The following is a 20,845-nucleotide window of genomic DNA, read 5'->3' on the forward strand; positions in this document are numbered from 1 at the left end:
TTTATAGCCGCTGTGCTGGGATTAGACTTTAACCCATAAAGACCCAGTGTTACTTTTGTGGAAGTTCCCAAATTAATTTCTCTCTCTATTTAACCTTTCTTAAGTGATTTATCACCATTTATTATGATATTATCCTCTGTGTTTTCTGTATTTTCACATGTTTTGGTGTGAATCATATTATTTTCAAATATTTAATTTACTGATCATTTAGATGTTCATAAAAGCTTAGAGTAAATTCAAATGTTATTATATCAGAACTGGAGAAAAAGTGACTTTTTCAACAAAATATATCATTACGTACCATTAGCAGTCGCCCACTGGTGTATGAGTGTGTGTGTGAATGGGTGAATGTGAGGAATTATAAAGTGCTTTGGGCACCATGAAGGTGTAGAAAATGCGCTGTATAAGTTCAGTCCATTTACCATTTACCATTTACCATTAGCTGAACATACACCTAGTGTGTCCATCCACTGTCATTGATCCCACTCCATGGGTTTTACTGGTGAGTCAATGTTGTAGAAGATGATGGTGACTATGGTGCCTCTGAACATCCAAATGGGTCATATCTGATGACCATGAAAAGATGAATAACTGTATTTTGCACCAATTACTTACATGTATTGATAGGATTGGTGGATCAATAGGTATTTAACATTGTACACCAGCAGATTATTTTGGTCAGTGGTGGAAGTTTGGGTCTTTATGGGTTAATTCACTGAAAGTTTAAGTGACTTTGATTGTTGGCGTCCCTCAGTGGAGAAAGCTGGTATCTCTTTGAGCTGAGGAGGAGGTGGTATTTGCAGATAAATGTCACAGTCAGACTCAGTGCATGCTGTAAAGGTTAGTGTGAGCAGAGGTTCTGGATCCACCATGGGTGAAATTCAGGTGAAGCTGCAGTTGTGTCCAAGTTGTATATAACATACATCAGACGTCTGTTCCCTGAACTGTTCCATCCACGTTTACCTGTTTCTCTAGACCGGCACGACGGCGGCGTTCCGTGGGAGTTGCCAATGCCACCCAAACACCTTTCTTCCTCACCACAGTTCCCAGTCCACCATATGTCTCCAGCACAGCCAGCTCTGAAGAAGACGATATGGAGGGATCAAAGGTCTCACACACTTTTGTTAAAAAATGTTTTCTTTCTCTTTATTTTACATAAAAACACTTGTTAGTTAGATGATTTGTACAGCATGCTGTGATTCATGGAGGTAAATACACATCAAAGCACAGTAAGGAATATTCGCCTAATGTGTAAATCCCTGGTAGCTTGAGTGCCATCCATATTGGATCACACAGTTCCAGAAGAATTACCCTGAAAAATAATCACTTGTTTATTCACTAGACTTACAAAGAAATAAACTACAGCTATTTTCATCAGTTTTATGCTGATACAGTCTTTCAATCTAACTTATTACACTCATTGCTCTTTTGATTTGGCATCTACAGCTGTCAAAGTCAATTTTTATTTCAATCATTCAAACATGAAATTAGATCAGATTAGTCCAAGATTTTTTAAATTTTCATCCTTCAAGGCTCTAAAATTGCCCCAAAATGTACAAAACGGCTCCTTTGACAGCTTTTCACAGACACAACATTTTAGATGAAACACTGAGGTTTTTGTGAGTTTTTTTATTTCTTATTTATATCCATTAGATCAAGGGTGTCAAACTCACTTTAGTTCAGGTTCCACATTCAGCCCAATTGGATCTCAAATGGGCTGCACCAGTAAAATAATAACATAATAACCTATAAATGATTTTTTCATCCTCGAGTGTTAATGTCTAAGTGTAATTTTTGCATTTCACAAATTCATCCCGTGGGTCAGTTGGACCTTTTTTGGCAGGTTGGTTTTGTTCCCATGGGCCGTATGTTTGACACCCCTGCATTACAGCGTGTTTGTCCTGTAGCCACATTTATTACTATAACAGGAATGCCTGCATATTTTTTTGAAATGTGCTCTGTTTTTCCAGTATGTTCTTTTTGTGTCCAAAAATAACAATCATTTTATATATTTAGATGCAGATTTAAAAAAAAAAACAAACAAAAAAAAAACACATTAAACTCTATATTAAGATTTGTATTCAGTGCAGATGTTTGTTGTTTTTTCACATGTGAATAATCCTCTGGTTATTCCTGTTCAGGTGGAGCTAAAGGTGTTCTCCAAAGAGTCTGCAGTGGTGTCCAACCTACACCACTTCACCAGCTATAAAATTGAGATAATGGCGTGCAACCACCCGACAGACCTCAAACGCTGCAGCATGGCAACTTACGTCAGCGCCCGCACAATGCCAGAGGGTAAACCCATACAGTACCACCCCTGCACAGACCAGATCATGACAGCGTGTTTTATATGAAGTTGTTTCATTGTCCATTGTTTGCAGAGAAAGCAGATGATATCCCCGGGCCTGTGACCCACGAGATCATCCATGGCGAGACTCATTCTGTGCTTATTAAATGGAACGCACCCCGCTCACCGAACGGCCTCATCATCCTCTATGAGGTCTTCTACAGGAGGGTTGGGGACACAGAGGTCAGTTGTTTTAGCTTTTACAATGATAAATAATAAAATGAATAAACCTTCTGTAAAGAGAAGATAGTGGGATCAGGAATGCTGTAGTGACGAAAGAAAGTAAAAACCCTGTTCAGACCAAAGATGGAGTTGTGTCTGACCATGTGTGTTTCCATCCGTTAGTGTTATGAACATATATTCTATATGTTATATAAGCTGTTTGAAAAAACTTGAAGCTTCTTTAGCTTTTGTCTTTTAACTGAACCTGGGGTACGTTTCAGGGTTAAATAGTGAACGCAGCCATTTGCGCGCCCTTCAGCGCAAATAGTGAGCAAACGATGGGTTGGCGAATGCAGAGGCTTAACGAACCCAAAATCCATTTCTGCGCTTGTTTCGTTCGCTAAGCCATCATTCACTCACTATTTGCGTTGAAGGGTGCGCTAAACAGGTGCGTTCACTATTTAACCCAAAATGAATGCCTCCGCTCCTGCTGTTTCCAGTCATCTGACGGCATTATGGTTAGAATGAAGACATATTAGAGGATATCTGTGAGCCCAGATCTGTGACCTCCTCCCTTACCCTCACCTGTCTGGATGGACCTCCTCACCCTCATCTGACTATAGATGGACCCCCTCAGCTGTCTGCACCCCCCCCCCCCCCCACACACACACACACACACACACATGCACACTCTGAACTGAACTGAACTGAATTATTTACACATATATATGGTGTGTCCGGCTGGACATCTAAGGATGACCCCAGTTATTCTGCACTGGTGACATTATTAACAGAACTCTAAATGGTCACTGTTGGTCGTAACCACGGCAACAACAGGACAAACAGATTGTATAGAAAAACAGAGCTCTGTTCCGTTCCTCTCATCCACGCACTCATATCTCATTAGGCGCATGCACAGACACACACACACCCGCTGGTGTGTGTCACCAGTTCACTGGCTCTGGTCCCATACGGTTCTCATTCATTCATTCATCTCTCAAAGCCACACTCACTTTGTCCTGAACTACCGTATTTTCCGCACCATAAGGCGCACCGGATTGTAAGGCGCAGTCTCAATTACGGGGTCTATTTCTGTACTTAAGCCATACATAAGGCGCACCGTATTATTCGGCACATGCTAAAACAAGGTAACAGAAACAAAACAGTGAGTTTGGTTGAACTTTATTCTACTATGTATTTAAAAATACACTCACATTATTTTTTGATCAATCTTTTGTCACAAATCCATCGAAGTCCTCATCTTCTGTATCAGAATAGAACAGCTGGGCAATTTCACCATCAGACATGCCAGGTTCCCTCTCGTCATTGTCGGAGTCAGTCTCGTTGCTGGGTGGCTGTTCAGCAATGATGCCAGCTTTCGCGAAAGCTCGGACAACAGTCAAAGCAGATACCTTAGTCCAGGCATCCACAATCCATTCACATATGGTGGCATAACTTGCCCGGCGCTGCCTCCCAGTCTTAGTAAAAGTGTGTTCGCCGTGTCTCATCCATCGCTCCCACAACGCTCACAACTTCACTTTGAATGCCCTGTTTACACCAATGTCCAGCGGTTGGAGTTCTTTTGTTAATCCTCCCGGAATGATGGCAAGCTCCGAATTCATTTGCTTCACTTGGTTTTTCACAGTAGCGGTGATATGGGCACGCATGGAGTCACAGATCAACAGAGACGGTGATGCATGGAAAAAACCATCTGGTCTCTTTACATACACCTTTCTCAGCCACTCTTTCATTTTCTCCTCATCCATCCAGGCCTTTTGATTGGCCTTAATGATGACTCCGGCTGGAAACTTTTCTTTTGGCAGCCTCTTCCTCTTAAAAATGACCATAGGTGGTAGTTTCTGTCCATTACCGTGGCAACCAAGAACAACAGTGAAAGCCGACTTCTCATGCCCTGTGGTTCATATGGATACCGTGCTGATCCCCTTTTTCTCCACAGTATGGTTCACGGGGATGTCAAAAGTGAGAGGGACCTTGTCCATGTTGGTGATGTGGTTGGGCTGGATCTTTCTGTCGGTAATCTTGTTGCTGCAGTAGGTGCAGAAGATGGTCAGCTTTTCTTTGTAATCCGCTGGCAGTTGCTGCGCCACGGTAGTCCTTGCGCGGATGGTGAGATGGCGCCTTTCATAAAACGAAAGCACCAAGACGGACCTCCTTGAAAGTGTTCGATCGTCATGTCTTGTGCTGTCGTTATTGCCTACAGTCGAATGGTGACTGTAGAGACGCTTCTCCCGGCTGTTCTTTGTTCAAGAATCCATTGTTCAAGTTGGTCTTCCAACTCTGGCCACCTTGCCCTGTTCCCGTGGAAACTCTGTTTTGTCTTCTTAACTGGGCGCAATTCATTCTCCTGCTTCCTCCACTTCCGAACCATAGATTCATTGATTTTGAATTCTCTCGCGGCTGCTCTATTCCCATTTACAACTGCGTAACTGATAACCTGTAGTTTGAATTGTGCCTCGTAAGCATGTCTCTTTGCTGATGTCATTTTCGGGGGTCCTTAGCCAAACAAATGTTGTTTTGCAGCATACCGATAGTACAGTATACCTACCTACCGGAGGCGTGGTTGAGGTAAGCATACATACTGTACGTAGCTTTACGTAGCTTTACGTAATGTTCTCTAATTGGTTTATCGCTGCCAGTGTACGTAGTGTACGTATTATGTCCCTATGTCGGCAGGAAATGGTCCGACAGTCAATCAAGCGGAGCGCTTACTAAAATCGCACAACAACATTTTTACAGATTTTTGAACTCAGTGCACACATAAGGCGCACCAGGTTAAAAGGTGCACTGTCGATTTTTGAGAAAATTAAAGGCTTTTAAGTGCGCCTTATAGTGCAGAAAATACGGTAATCTATATTTACCTCCGCCAAGGAGGTTATGTTTTTCCCAGCGTTGGTTTGTCTGTCTGTCTGTCCGTGTGCAAGATCACCCGACGGATTTGGATGAAAATTTCAGGAAATGTTGATACTGGCACAAGGAACAAATGATAAAATTTTGGTGGTGATCTTGGGGGGGGGCACTGATCTGCCTTGGCGGAGGTCTGCGCTCTCCGAGTGCTTTTCTATTTATCCATAAATCCATAGAAAATTAAATTCAGTGAGCGAATCAGTCCTCACTCGGTAAATTCATTTTTATCAGTGCAAAATGTCCATGGGAAAAATCTGATATCATTAAAGATAGTGTCAGACTTGTGTTAAAATCTTCTTCTACAAATGTAAATAATATTTCAAAGGAAATACATGACAGAAACGAAGTGAAATGAATCTACAAGAATACATCCTCCTTGTAACGCGGACCTCTGAAGTCTGCATTAAAATCAGCCCTTTAACGAGGAACTGGGCGAGCGCTCACTTTTAATGAACTAGCCCAGAAATGGGATAGCGCATTTTGCGTTGCGTTGGGGTTAACAAACTAATGAACGAACGCATTTTGCATTGCATTAGTTATTAACGAACAAAGAGTGAGCCCAGAAATGGGATAGCGCAAAATGCGTCTATTTAACGCATTTTGCGTTGTGCTGGGCTTAACGATTTAACGAACTAGTGCAGAAACGAGCCCCTGGTCCAGATCGTATAAATCTTCAGTTTGTCAAAGCCTTTGTCTATCAATTCTTCTTTTTACAGTTTCTGTCTCTTGTATTAATTCAGTGAATGTTGCCATTTCCTTATTGCTTCACACATGAACACGCACATAATTTAACCTTTATTTAACCAGGAAGTCCCCTGAGATAAAATCTCTTTTTCGAGGGAGATCTGACCAAGGGGCACATCAGTACAATACAAATGAATAACAATTCAATAAATTTGTTTTGATTGTACTCATTTGCATTTACCTTTTATCAATTCACCACTCTTGTTCAGTGTTCCCACCCTGATTTATTTTTATTTTTTTGTTAAACACACCAGTTAAAAATGTGTATGGAAATGCACCAACTGTATCATTTCCATATCTGCGACTTTCTGCATTTACTTTGTAACTGCAGTATGTTTATGCTTTTTTTTGTATAAAGAAATGATTTGTTGCATTTATATAAATCAGAACATCTTGAAATATTAATGGTAACTGTGACAGTGAGTGATTTACTACAGCATCTGTGGTATTGATGACACAGTGGGAAAAATGAGAGGGTTGAGAATGTCTCCCGTCTATTCATGGGGTATAATTCTGTTGTGCAGAGGAGCTGGCATCACCTATAATAAGCAGAGACACCACAAGCGATCAAAGACAGGATTTCACCAAAAGAATAATAATGCTGCACCTTTTGGTAGATACTGAAAAAATGCCCACATGCATCCACATGCATTGATTTTGAGGTGGGACGGGGCCATTCATACTCCTGTGACCTCTACCTGCAGTGTCCTTACTTACTCGGTATAAGTCTGTGGTCTGAGCTGGGCTTTAATAATGTGTTTAGGGCTTAAAAAAGGCACAGTGATCAGGTAGGACTGTGATTGTGCAGGCAGACAAACAAAGGAAACATTTGTTTACAAACTCCCAGAACTAGAGGTGTGTGTGTTTGCATGTTTCTGCAGGTTTGTGTGCAGATGTTCTTATATTGGACTGTGTATGGCATGTCTGTGTTTAAGCGTGTTCTTGTTTACTTGCTTTAAATGTGTGAATTTATCTTTCATTGCTATTCACTGCTGCACCACATGACCCTAGGAGCCAGTAGCAGCTCTGTTACCATAGTGACAGAGGCAGGGAGGAAGACTAGAATGCAGTGGTAGGGATTGACTGACATCTCCTGCGCACTGCACTGAAAACTACCACCATTATTTACACACTGTGCTGCTGAATCGCACAGATCTGGATTTGGCTCACTTTAATGACTTTAATGTCAGTGATACTGCATTACTTAGAGCTGCAGCTATCGATTATTTTTGCAATCAATTAATCTATTGATTTTCTTCAATTTGATTTGATTAAACAATTATTTGAATAGGTGAAAAATAGTTTAAAGAAAACAAAACAAAACAAAAAACTTGTCCTTTATTCCAGAACCTGCTGAAACAACAATTGCAAAAAGTATACAGGATATAAAAAATATTTGTACAGAAATAACAGCAACAGTATAAAAGTATAAAAATATCGATAGATATAAACAACAACAAACTAGTCCAATGACATCTACAAATAATATGTGCACTGTAGTCTTCCACACATTTGGATCCAAATTACTAACTTACTAACAACTGTACATGGAACTAACATACAACTGAAAAAAATAAAGACTAACATTTGTAATGTTTGGGTGAAAGCTTCAAAGTTTAAAGGAGTAAGTGTTGGTTCTAATGTAGAAAAATCAACATATAGACATTTTGTGCCTTTTTGTCCTCATCTCTTCTGAACTACACTCCATGTTGTTTACGTTGATCCTGGTGTCATGTGCATCAAGATAAGCGTCTGTGTGAAACACAACAGTGGAACCAATGTTTAGAGGCAGTGAAACGATTAGTGAAATGAAGCTTCGATTCAGGTAAATTGTAATTGAATAATTGTTTAATCGATTCAAGTCAATGAATCATTTCTCTGCTTAGATCCTCATGGTCCGGTTTTTTTGTTTTTATATTGCAAATAGTTTATGATTTGCTTCTCACACTGACACACTCTCATGTAATGTCCTCATCTATGCTCATGAATTTTATTTTTCAGGTTCTGACGGTGTGTGTGTCACGACCAGCCTACCTCAAGACCGGTGGCACAAAGCTGTCCCTCGTCCACCCTGGAAACTACAGCGTGAGGATCCGCGCCACCTCCCTGGCAGGAAACGGTTCTTTTACAGAACCAACATACTTCTTCATGCCCAACAGTGAGAGTGAAAGCCACACTCTCTACACTAAAGGGACTAAACGGAAGCAGCCTTTGTAGCAGTCGTTCATTATTCACACGCGTCTGGAAGACAAACTGCTAATGTTTCTGTTACTTTGAGTTGTTGAAGCACGATCTCCAACATCATTATTGACATGTCAAATACAGCTCTGTGTATTTAGTGATGAATTTCTTGAATTTCATGCATGGTCTGAATATATTCTTTTCTGTTCTGTACAGTTGAATTCTACTACACAGCATTACGTCAGCCCTTTACACATTTTATTTTTTATTGTGCATATTTTGCATTCCAAACTGACTGTGTAACTGTCTGTGGTTCTTACAGAGCATCCCAATATCATTTGGCTTGTGATTGGTCCAGTCATCTGTTTCATCCTGCTTCTTTTTGTAGGAGGTGGAGTCTTTGTGATCCTTAAAAAGAGGTAGGAGATATGTATGTCACAGGAGGAGATGCATAAATCTAAATATTAAAATGCTGTTTTCAGTATCTTAAATTGTGATCTGTGATTGTGTTCCAGGCAAACAGAAGGACCCACTGGACCTCTTATTGCCTCCTCTAATCCTGAGTACATTAGCACCAATGATGGTAAGTTCACATCACAACAAACTCCTAAAGATCAGGATGTACGGTATTATGGATGTACAGTGTTACAGATTTTACAGTGTTACGGATATGCAGTATTATGGATGGACTTCTCCATGGTGGGATAATTTAAGTCTTGTCTTGTCTTATTTTATCTTACCTTGTTACGGATGTACAGTGTTATGGATGTACATTATTACAGATGTATGTTACTATGGATGGACAGTATTGTAGATTTTTGGTAAAATGGTAAATGGACTGAACTTAAATACCGCATTCTCTACACCTTCATGGTGCCCAAAGCACTTTACATTTCCTCACATTCACCCATTCACACACACACTCATACACCAGCGGGCAACTGCTGCCATGCAAGGCGCTGCCTGGCCCTACTGGGAGCAATTTAGGGTTCAGTGTCTTGCCCAAGGACACTTCGACATGTGCAAAGTCAGAGCCAGGATTCGAACCACCGACCCTTTGGTCATTGGACGACCCGCTCTACCAACTGAGCCACAGCTGCCCTTTTTTTCTATTCTGGAGTTGCCCAGGGTCCAGGGTGAGAGGCACAGAGCAAGTGTGGGGTTACCAGTAGCCCCCCGCTCAGTGCCTGCACGTTGTAGTTTAACGTGGTCAACAAGAGGGTGGTTTCAGTACGCCCTTGGGCTGGGGAATGGACTCTGACTGTTGTCTGTGCACCAAACAGCAGTTTAGAGTACCTGGTCTTCTTGGAGTCTCTTGATGGTATACTGGAAGGTGCTCCACACGGGGACTTCATTGTTCTGATCTGGTGGTGAGTTGGATCCGATGGCAGAGAAGGATGCCGGTCAGAAGTGGCAGACCCAAATGTATAGTGAGGGAGTGGTGGGAACAACTGGCAGAACCTTCTGTCCAGGAGATCTCCAATGGAGCTCTGCTGACCTCAACTGGGGACATCGTTGGGTGGGAGAAGGAATACTTCAAGGATCTCCTAAACCAGGTCTTTATGCCTTCTGTAGCAGAAGCAGAGCCCGGGGACTCAGGGGCAGGCTCACCCATTACTCGGGCTTAGGTCTCTGAGGTAGTTGGACAACTTCTTGGTGGCCAAGCTCCAGGGGTGGATGAAATCCATCCTGAGTTCCTTAAAGCTGTGGATGTTGTGGGGCTGTCTTGGCTGACAGGCCTCTTCGGCATTGAGTAAAGGATAGGGACAGTACTTCTGGAGGATGTGTTCCAACTATAGGGTGATGTCACTCCTCAGCCTCCTTGGGAAGGTCTGTGCCGGGGCACTGGAGAGGAGAGTTTGACTGATAGTTATTCAGTGGGAGCATTGAGATTTTTGACCCGGTTGAGGAACACTGGATGGGCTCTTTACCCTCCACAGGCTCTATATATAGGGGGATGTCACTCCTCAGCCCCCTTGGGAAGGTCTGTGCCAGGGCACTGGAGAGGAGAGTTTGACTGATAGTTTTTCAGCGGGAGCATTGAGATTTTTGACCCGGTTGAGGAACACTGGATGGGCTGTTTACCCTCCACAGGCTCTATATATAGGGGAATGTCACTCCTCAGCCTCCTTGGGAAGGTCTGTGCCAGGGCACTGGAGAGGAGAGTTTGACTGATAGTTATTCAGTGGGAGCATTGAGATTTTTGACCCGGTTGTGGAACACTGGATGGGCTCTTTACCCTCCACAGGCTCCTAGAGGATTCATGGGAGTTTGCTCATCCAACCCACATGTGTTTTGTGGATCTGGAGAAGGCATTCGACTGTGTCCCTTGGGATATTCTGTGGGGGGTACCATGGGCCATTAGGTCCTTGTATGATAGGAGCCGGAGCTTGGTCTCATTGCTGGTAGTTAGTCGGAATTATTGGGGGGGGGGATCAGGGTCACATCTGTGCTTTTTGCAGATGATGTGGTCTTGTGGTCAGCCGTGTGAAGCAGTTGGGATAAAGACCAGCATCTCCAAGTCCAAGGTCATGGTCCTCAGGGTGAAGTGCCCTTTCCAGGCTGGTGAAGAGTTGGTGCCACAGATGGAGGAGTTTAAGTATGTCTTGGTTTTTTTCACGAGTGAGGGAGGGATGGAACGAGACATCGACAGTTAGACCTGGGCAGCGTCGGCAGTATTGCTGATGCTGTACCGATCTGTTGTGCTGAAGAAGGAGCTGAGTCAAAAGGCAAAGCTCCCGACTTACCAGTCAATTTAGGTTCCTACCCTCACCTTTGGTCATGAGCTGTGGGTAGTGACTGAAAGGACAAGATTGTGGATACAAGTGGTAGAAATTAGTTTTCTTGGCAGGGTGGCTGGCTTCTCTTTTAGAGACAGGGTTAGGAGTTTGGCCATCCGGGAGGGGGCTGCTGCTCCTCCACAGCGAGAGAAGCCAGTTGAGATGGTTCTGACATCTGGTCAGGATGCCTCCCGGATGCCTCCCTGGTGAGGTGTCATCTCCAACCGGGAGGAGACCCTGGGCACTTTGGAGGGATTACATCTCTTGGCTAGCCTGGGAACACCTTGGAATCAGAGGAACTAGAGGAGGTGGTCAGGGAGAGGGAAGTCTGGGCTTCTCTGCTCAAGCTGATGCCCCCTTGACCTGGACCCAGATAAGCGGAGGAAAATGGATGAATGGATGGTATGGATGTATAGTATTATGGATGTACGGTATTATGGATGGGTGGCACCACGGATGGACGGTATTATGGATTGATGGTATTATCCTCAAGGCTTTTTGACTTTACCAGTGTATTTTTGTTGCTGAGTATTACTTGCACATATTGTAAGTGTTTCAGTCACATCATTCCATTCAAAATGTCAAATATAACAGAATGTGATAGGTGTAAAATCATAACTTTGCAATAACTAGGCCACTCTCAAGGAACATTGGCTGGATGCTGAACATGTGGTTAAAGTTGAAGTTATCCCTGTCATAGTTGGGCTGCGTTTCTCTCAGTGGTGTTCACATTAATATCTGAACCACTGAAAAGTACAGGACATCATGCCATTTTTTCTGGATGCATCTTACTTCTGCGTAACAATGACCTCAAGTTCAATGCTAATGCATATTTTTGGTTCCACAGAGTCCAGACCAGAATTCTAAAAGGTGTTTGGGATCATCTAGACAAAGAAAAAATAAACAGTCTACAGACAGAATATCTTTACTAACATTCAAAATACTTTAGTGTATCTATGGCGTTTCACTGCTCAGGGTGTGAATACTTGTCACTTCCTGATAGCTGCCTTGCTGTAACCTTGGAAACTAGCATCTGTGCGACACTATTTATTGGCTACCGGGCTGTGTTCACGTTCTGGCATTGTCCATTTGTTGTTTATGTTTGTAAAGTGTTCAGACCTTTTCGACTGTAATATCTACCTGGAAATCATATGCATTCCACATACATTGGTGTCTTACCACACTTTCAGATGGTTTTAGCGTACTGCTGAAATATTATACATCACCCAAGTCAAAAGAAGGACTATAAAGTTCTGACAGAAGCCAGGTGTAATATATTATAATTCCAGGTTAACAGATATAACCTGGGGCCTATTGCACAAAACCAGGATAAGGGATTAAGCTGGGATATGTTGGTTATCCTCTCTCAATTTATCCATCATCCGGTTGCACAAAAGCAGCACAGGGGAAAGCGGGATATGTTAGAGTATAAGTTACCATGGAGATTTATTCTGTGGAGCTAGCCTGCTCCAGACCAGGCTAAATTCCAGGATTTATTTAATCTCATCCCTCATCTCAGTCAGCAGTCACCACAAATGGAAACCAATAGTTATTCCACTGCCCATTACACAATGGAATCACAAGGCTAATGATGTTCATTTTGTCTTCTGTTAATGTAATTATACTTTTCTTTTTTCTTTTGTTCAGACAAGGTATAGTTTTTAGATGTTACCTGCTTGACAGTTTTGGCTGTGACTCCAGTCTTCCTCAGAAATGACATGTCAGCAGCATGTTGGATGACACTTCTGAGGAAGACTGGAGTCACAGTCGAAACTGTCAAGCAGGTAACATCTAAAACCTATACCTTGTCTGAACAAAAGAAAAAAGAAAAGTATAAGTACAATGGAATCACATTCAAGTAGGCCAACTGTCATTATGGAAACATTTGTGATCATTAATTTCAATAATTTTAGATAAATTATGATTTTAGATGATTTTGCAATCATTACATCAGTTCAGTGTAATTGTGTTTATTCAGACATTTCAAGCATTATATATTGTGCCAGATACAATGTTTGAAAAACGAAATAGTCTGTAAAGGAAATGGCCGAAACCAAAGCTTATTCTGCCAGCCCCCCTATTCAGATCACCAAACAAGATGAAATGAAATAGATACCAATGCTTTTTGCTTAGTAACAATAGCAACAACAAAAAACTAAACAATTCAATAGTTTGAGTAGTGGAAAAATTAACATTCACATTCTTCAATGTATTCATGACATTTCTTTTAAACATAGTTTTAAATGTAAATTAAAGCCGGAAGCAGTGTTGAAAGGCCCTTGCCCTGAAATGCCCATTACAAATATGTCCATCATTCTGAAGGTGGCTCTATGGTGGCAAATGTCAGTCTCTCCCATTGAATGGGTGTAGGCCTGGGAGATTGACAACTGATGCAAATTTGAGGCAAATTGGCAATCAAATTTCGGAACTGAGACAATTTTTAGTAAAGGTAAAATTGTAGGGGGCGTATAGAGCCAAATTTCAATTTCCAATGATGAATGGGTGTAGGCCTGGGAGATTGACAACTGATTAAAATTTGAGCCAAATCGGTGTTTGTATGTCTGAACTGATGCAATTTTTGTAAAAGTAAATTTGAAGGGGGTGCTATGGAGCCAAATTTCAAATTTTTCAAATAAATGCGTGTAGGTCTGGGAGACTGACAACTGACTCAAATTTGAGCCAAATCAGTGTTCATTTGTCTGAACTGAAGTAATTTTAGTAAAGGTAAATTTATAGGGGGCGCTATAGTGCCAAACTACAAATTTTTCCAATGAATGGGTGTAGGCTTGAGAGGTAAAACTGTAGGGGACGCTATACAGCCAAATTTCAATTTCTTATGATAAATGGGTGTAGGCCTGGGAGATTGATACCTGATTAAAATTTGGGCCAAATCTGTGTTTGTTTGTCCAAACTGATGCAATTTTTGTAAAGGTAAATTTGTAGGGGGCGCTATGGAGCCGAATTTCAAATTTTTCTAATGAATGGGTGTAGGCCTGGGAAATTGACAACTGACTCAAATTTGCGACAAATCAATGTTCGTTTGTCTGAACTGAAGCAATTTTTATAAAAATAAATTTGGAGGGGGGTGCTACAGTGCAAAATTTCAATTTCTTTTGATAAATGGGTGGAAGCCGGGGAGATAGAATTCTGACTCCAATTTTAGCCAAATCGGTGTTCATATGTCTGAAATGAAGCAGTTTTAGTAAAGGTAAATCTGTAGGGGCCACTGTAGTGCCAAATTACAAATTTTTCCAATGAATGGATGTAGGCCTAGGAGATAGATGTCTGAGACAAATTTGAGCCAAATCAATGTTCATATGTCCAAGCTGAAGCAATGTTTGTAAAGGTTAATTTTTGACAAAACTTTGCAAAGTTTGCAACCTCCTCACACAAAAACGGTGAGACTGATCCCAAAAATTTGGCGAACTTTTGCTGTCCCACTTCTCTAGATAGTGTACACTGATTTTAAGCTTATTCGGCCCAATGCCCAAGGAATAAATACGACATCTGGGAAAACGCTGACTCAGCATTTTGGAAATTTCAATCCAACATGGCGGACTTGCGGTTTGTTTAGGGGTTTGGCCATAATAATATTTTTTGTTTGTCTCCTTATGATGAATCTGTGTACCAATTTTCATGGCTGTACGACAAACTTTACGCTGGACAGGGTCCCATTGGCGTAATGTATTTCCACTTTTCAAGGGGGCACTGTCGCAACATTTCTTTACCGACATCTGCAAAACCTGTATGTAAATTCAATTTCATGCACTTCTGAATTTTGGGCAAAATTTGGTGAGTTTTCGTAAATGTTCAGGAGGTCAAATTTAAGCTCAGTGAGCAGGAGAAGAAAAATAAATTAAAAGTCACAAGTGGCATTGAAAGGTCCTCGCAGTGGGCATGTCCAAAACATGTCCATCATTCAGCAGGTGGCACTCTAGCACCAAATTTTATGTCTTCTGATGAATGGGTGTAGTCCTGCGAGATTGACAACTGATTCAAATTTGAGGCAAATCGGTGTTCTTATGTACAAACTGAGACAATTTTTGTAAAGGTAAATTTGTAGAGGGTGCTATAACAGCAAATTTCAATTTCTTCAAAAGAATGGGTATAGGCCTGGGAGACTGACAGTTGACTCAAATTTGAGGCAAATCAGTGTTCGTATGTCTGAACTGAACACGTTTTTGTAAAAGTAAATCTGTAGGGGGCACTATGTAGCCAAAATTCAATTTCTTCCATTGAATGGGTGTAGGCCTGGGAGATGTACCACCGAGTCAAATTTGAGCCAAATCGGTGTTTGTATGTCCGAACTGATGCAATTTTCATAAAGCTAATTTTGTAGAGGGTGCTATAGTGCAAAATGGCAATTTCTTTAGATCAGGGGTCACCAACCTTTTCTCTTCTGTGAGCTACTTTTACCTAATGAAGTTGCTGGAGGGCTACTCTAATTTAGCAACATTTATTTACATAGCTAATTTTCGTACATACGCATATTTTGTATAATACGTTTGTAACATTGTGGTCTTTATTTATTTTATTTATTTGTATATCTTTGTTTTAACATTTGCAATACTTAAAAAGTGTTAATATGAAACTATTATTTTACTTCAAGAAAATCAAAAGTTGAAAAAAAAAAACAAATACAAGCATTTGCATGTTGTATTCCTAAATATTTGAATACTATGTCAAAAATCATGAAATGGAATAATCCTGCATATTTTTATAGAATTATTAAAAACAAATAATACACACCTGTATGTGCATTTTTAATACTTCGAAATTGTGAAAAGGAATGTTGTCACTCACAATAAAACTTCACCCAGATGTGCTGCTGTATTTCTGAAGGATTTGACCTTTTCTAAATTCACATATGCTGTCAAAACATATCAGTTAAAAACAGAACTTTGTGCACATAGATCCACCATCCCCGTCACTTCTACAGTCATCACACTGGAGTCAAATGCAGAGGCACCTTTTCAGGTCCAACTCCAGCTGTCTGAGCATATGCGCAGATAGTGTACATATGTTTGCATTTGTCCAGGATGTGACCCACTTTACTGATGCCTCTGTTGAAGCGCTGACCTTGGTCAGTTTAGTGAACATGGACTGTTGTTTTTGGACTTTAGTTTTCAGCTCTTTTAGCTTCTCTTCATGGAGGCTGATTCCCACTGGAGAATCTCCAGAAAAGTTGCTGTGAACTTTGGTGAAATTCTGCTCCACGTTGCATCTTTTACTGACTTTCAGAATGCGCCACAGATCAGACACACACAATTGTCTTTCACATTTGTCAAACAGAAGTCGTTGCCTCATCGTTGGTGAAAATAACTCCCTGACTATATTCAGCCGACATCATTGCAGGGCTAAACCCACTACCTGCCTGGCATCTGGCTCATCCTGGGCCCCACCCCTGTCCAATGACAGGCAGCAAACCAGTGCTAAAGTTTGATTGACAGCTAGTTGACCATTTCATCTCGGGAGGGGGACAGGACACTTGTAATTTTGATTGGGTGGAAATTTAGACCTGTTCTACCAAATGACGAATCAACTTTGTGTTCTTATATTAGTGACCCTTGGAGAGCCACCGATAGATCGCGAGCAACGTGTTGGAGAATGCTGAACTAGTTCTATTTTAAGAACAGGCCTGCGGGTGACTCGCATGGTCCCCGCGGGCGACCTGGTGCCCACGGGCATCGTGTTGGTGACCCCTGCTTTAGATAAATGGGTGTAGGCCTCAGAGACAGACGTCTGAGTCAAATTGGTGGCAAATTGGTGTTCATATGTCTGAACTGAAGCAATTTTCATAAAAAATAAATTTGTAGGGGGCGCTATAGTGCCAAATTACAAATTTTTCCAATAAATGGGTGTAGGCCTGGGAGATAGATGTCTGAGTCAAATTTGAGCCAAATCAGTGTTCGTATGTCCAAGCTGAAACAATTTTTGTAATGGTAAATTTTCAAAAAAAACTTTGCAAAGTTTGTGACCTCATTGCACAAAAACGGTGACACCAATCCCAAAAATTGGGCTAACTTTTGATGCCCCACTTCTCTAGATACTGTACACAAATTTTGAGCTCATTAGGCCAAACACCCAAGGAGGAGATAGTTAAAATACAACATGAGTGAGAACGCTGACTCAGCAATTTGGAAATTTCAATCCAACATGGCGGACTTGGAGTTTGTTTAGGGGCATGGCCATAATAATACTTTTTGTATGTCTCCTGACGATGAATCTTTGTACCAATTTTCGTGGCTCCACAATGGACTTTATGTTGGACATGGTCTCATTGGCGAAATGTATTCCCACTTGTCAAGTGGCATTGTGACATTTCTTAACCGATATCTATGAAACCTATGTGTAAATTAAATTTTGCACACTTCTGAATTTTGGGCAATATTTGGTGAGTTTTTGTAAATGTTCAGGGGGTCAAATTTGAGCTCAAAGCACAGAAGAAGTAAAAATAAAAAATAATGAATAAATAAATAATAATAATCTGAGCAGGAACAATATATCCGTTTCCATGGCAACCACGTATTGGCTTTATTTGAAAGCTCTCAAGGTCCCCCATGTCTCCGTGGGGTCCAATGTCATGTGCAGTGCACTTACACTCAGGTGACTGACCCCGACTCAGCATGGCCCATTGACTACCATTCATTCCAAGCAGATGTAAATATGCGGTTTGTGTACATGTTCGGAAAGGTCTTACTGCCATGAATGTAAATATGAGTGAGAGTGGCGACAGTGGCGAAAGGTGACTGCGTCACTAGCGATCTCGTCCCCATGCGCCCACTGCAGACTCAATAGGCCCTGCGCCAGGCGTTACTCGGCTCGGGTCTAATTAAAAAAAAAAAAAAGATTACAAAAAATAATATAATAATCTGAGCAAGGACAATATATCCGTTTCCATGGCAACCACATATATGGCTTTATTTGAAAGGTCTCGGGGTCCAATGTCACGTGCTGTGCACTTACACTCACATGACTGACCCCGACTGGACGGGGCCCAGTGACTCCCATTCATTCCAGGCAAATGTAAATATGCAGTTTGTGCACATGCTCAGAAAGGTCTCACTGCCATGGATGTCAATATGAGTGAGAGGGGCGAAAGGCGACCGCGTCACTGGCATGTTCGTCCCCATGCGCCCACTGTGGACTCAATAAGCCCTGCGCCGGCATTACTCAGCTCCAGCCAAATAATGTTGTACAGTCTTTGAATTCAGGATTTAACTTGTTCCAAACACTTACTCCAACAACACAAAGACTAAATGTCTTCATATTTGTTCTAAAAAGGTTTTTTAAACGCATTACTTCCTCTGAAATTATAAACACTTTCCCGTATTTTAAACAAGCTCTGATTGTGAACAGTATCTGATTATTTTTTATTTTGAACATAAATTGTGCTGTTTTAAAGTGGATTAAGTCACTAAACTTTAAAGCTTGATTGATTAACTTGATTAAAAAAAAAAAAAAAAAAAAGATGTGTGTGTTCCCTATCGGACACCTTATTGGCCTTTTCTGAATAATGGTGACTGGATTTGTATGAGTTATGCAAGTATTCCCCTACACCTCCATGCAGTACGTCATATAGCAACTTCACTTCTTGTGTATAGTTATTCCAAGGAATTTGACTACATTTACCCTTTCAGTCTCTATTATTTATACCTAGATAACTTACAGTTTCCCAAAGCAAGGAGACTCCGGGGAAGAAGTCAAGTCAGTAACATGTATTCACTGGGGCATAAATAGAAAGGAAAACTAGGAGAGAAAAGGGAGAAAGAGGAGCAGAGAGGAGGTCAGAGAGGAGGAGGAGCAGAGAAGAGCTCAGTGTAACCAGATGAGTCTCCTAGCAGTCTAAGCCTATAGCAGCAGAACTAAGAGCAGCCTGAGCCACCCTAACTATAGGATTCATCAAAAAGGAATGTTTTTAACCTACTCTTAAACATAGAGAGGGTGTCTGCCTCCCGTACTGAGGCAGGGAGGTGGTTCCACAATCGTGGAGCTTGATATCAGAAGGCTCTGGCCCCCGTCTGTAATGCACTGAGTACGAAAACTGAACCCACATGCATGACCCAGAGACAGATGTAAAAGTTCACAGTGTTTATTAAACACCAAGCTCACTGACAGTGCACTGATAATGATAATGAACAAAATCTTGAGAACAATGAGTCCCGGGTTCTTCTTTGGGTTAGGGAACCGGACCGGAGACGAAAACCCACAGTCCGGGTCGGGAGAGAACATCGGGAATCCGACTAGGGAAAAGCAGAGGGAGGTCAGTGGCAGAACCTGGCCATACACGGGCAGGCAGATGGAAAGGCAACAGGACATATGGATCAGGCTCGCTCACATACCGTAAAACAGGCGTTAAGGTCGAACACACGTTGAGTCAGTAGAAGGCTGAAGTACAGACAGGGATAAGGCCAACAGGCAAAAAACAGAGATGGCAAACCAGGTCATACACAGGCAGACAGACAGACAGGATCCAAAAAACGCTGGTAAGTATCTCACGAAGAAAATACAAACTGGCAACAGACAGGGGGAAACGCAGGGCTTAAATACACAAGAGGGAGGGAAGACAATGAGACACAGGTGGAGCAAATCAGGGTGGAGACAGGTAATCAGGACCAGGCTAAACAATCAAGGAGGGGAAGTAAAGACATCAGACACGACACATGAGGGAAACTTAACAAAATAAAACAGGAAATGACAGACAAACACACAAGACAGACAAAACCAGACTAATGTCCGGTGGCAGGCATGACAGTACCCCCCCGCCCCCCCTCTAGGGATGGTACCGGACAGACCAGGGACCTCGGGGTGGCGCTGGTGGAAGTCCTGGATCAGGTCAGGGTCCAAGATGTAGGAGGCTGGCACCCAGGACCGTTCTTCGGGCCCATACCCTTCCCAGTCCACTAGGTATTGGAAGCCTCTCCCTCGACGACGAGCCGCTAGAAGGCGACGGACCGAGTAGGCTGGACCACCATCGATGAGACGGGGAGGCGGCGGAGGCTGGGTGGGCAGGACCAATCGGCTCTCCTTAGCCGGTTTCACTTGACTGATGTGAAAAGTGGGATGAATCCTCATAGCCTTTGGTAATTTCAGCCGCACAGAGAAAGGGTTAATCACTTTAGATATGAGAAAAGGGCCTATGAACCTGGGTGCCAGCTTGCGGCTCTCCACTCTCAGGGGAAGGTGATGAGTAGATAACCACACCCGCTGGTCAGGATGGTAAACGGGAGCCGGAGTCCTGTGGCGGTCCGCCGCCGTCTTGTACTGAGCCGAGGCCTTCAACAGTGCCTGCCTGGCCTGAATGCAGGTCCTCTTGCACCTTTGGATAAGCGCCAGGGCCGAAGGAACACTGACCTCCTTCTCCAGCGAAGGGAACAGAGGGGGCTGATATCCACACACCACGTGAAACGGGGACAAACCAGAGGAAGCACAGGGTAATGAATTATGGGCAAACTCAACCCAAATCAGCTGTCGGCTCCAGGAGGCGGGGTTATGAGACACCAACAAGCGAAGTCCAGCTTCTAAGACCTGGTTCACCCGCTCCGTCTGTCCATTAGTCTGTGGATGGTAACCAGAAGAAAGACTGACAGATGCCCCTATAAGGGAGCAGAAGGCACGCCAGAAACGAGCGACAAATTGTGGCCCTCTATCAGAAACAATGTCTTTAGGGAAGCCATGCAGGCGACAGACATGGTGCAACACCGCC

The 20,845-nt window shown here is 42.4% G+C and overlaps 1 protein-coding gene across 1 annotated transcript in view; it reads left to right on the forward strand.

The window, feature by feature from the left end:
* The window catches only part of insrb (insulin receptor b), a 350,554-nt gene that overhangs the window by 302,311 nt on the left and 27,398 nt on the right, over window positions 1–20,845 (forward strand). Inside the window, exons 12-17 of the mRNA XM_030132071.1 lie at window positions 976–1,108; window positions 2,142–2,295; window positions 2,382–2,530; window positions 8,180–8,336; window positions 8,682–8,778; window positions 8,875–8,942. Of these exons, the coding sequence (XP_029987931.1) occupies window positions 976–1,108; window positions 2,142–2,295; window positions 2,382–2,530; window positions 8,180–8,336; window positions 8,682–8,778; window positions 8,875–8,942 (758 nt within the window). The remainder of the gene's footprint in view (window positions 1–975; window positions 1,109–2,141; window positions 2,296–2,381; window positions 2,531–8,179; window positions 8,337–8,681; window positions 8,779–8,874; window positions 8,943–20,845) is intronic.

Source organism: Sphaeramia orbicularis, chromosome 4, assembly GCF_902148855.1.
Source record: "Sphaeramia orbicularis chromosome 4, fSphaOr1.1, whole genome shotgun sequence".
NCBI classification, from domain to species: domain Eukaryota; kingdom Metazoa; phylum Chordata; class Actinopteri; order Kurtiformes; family Apogonidae; genus Sphaeramia; species Sphaeramia orbicularis.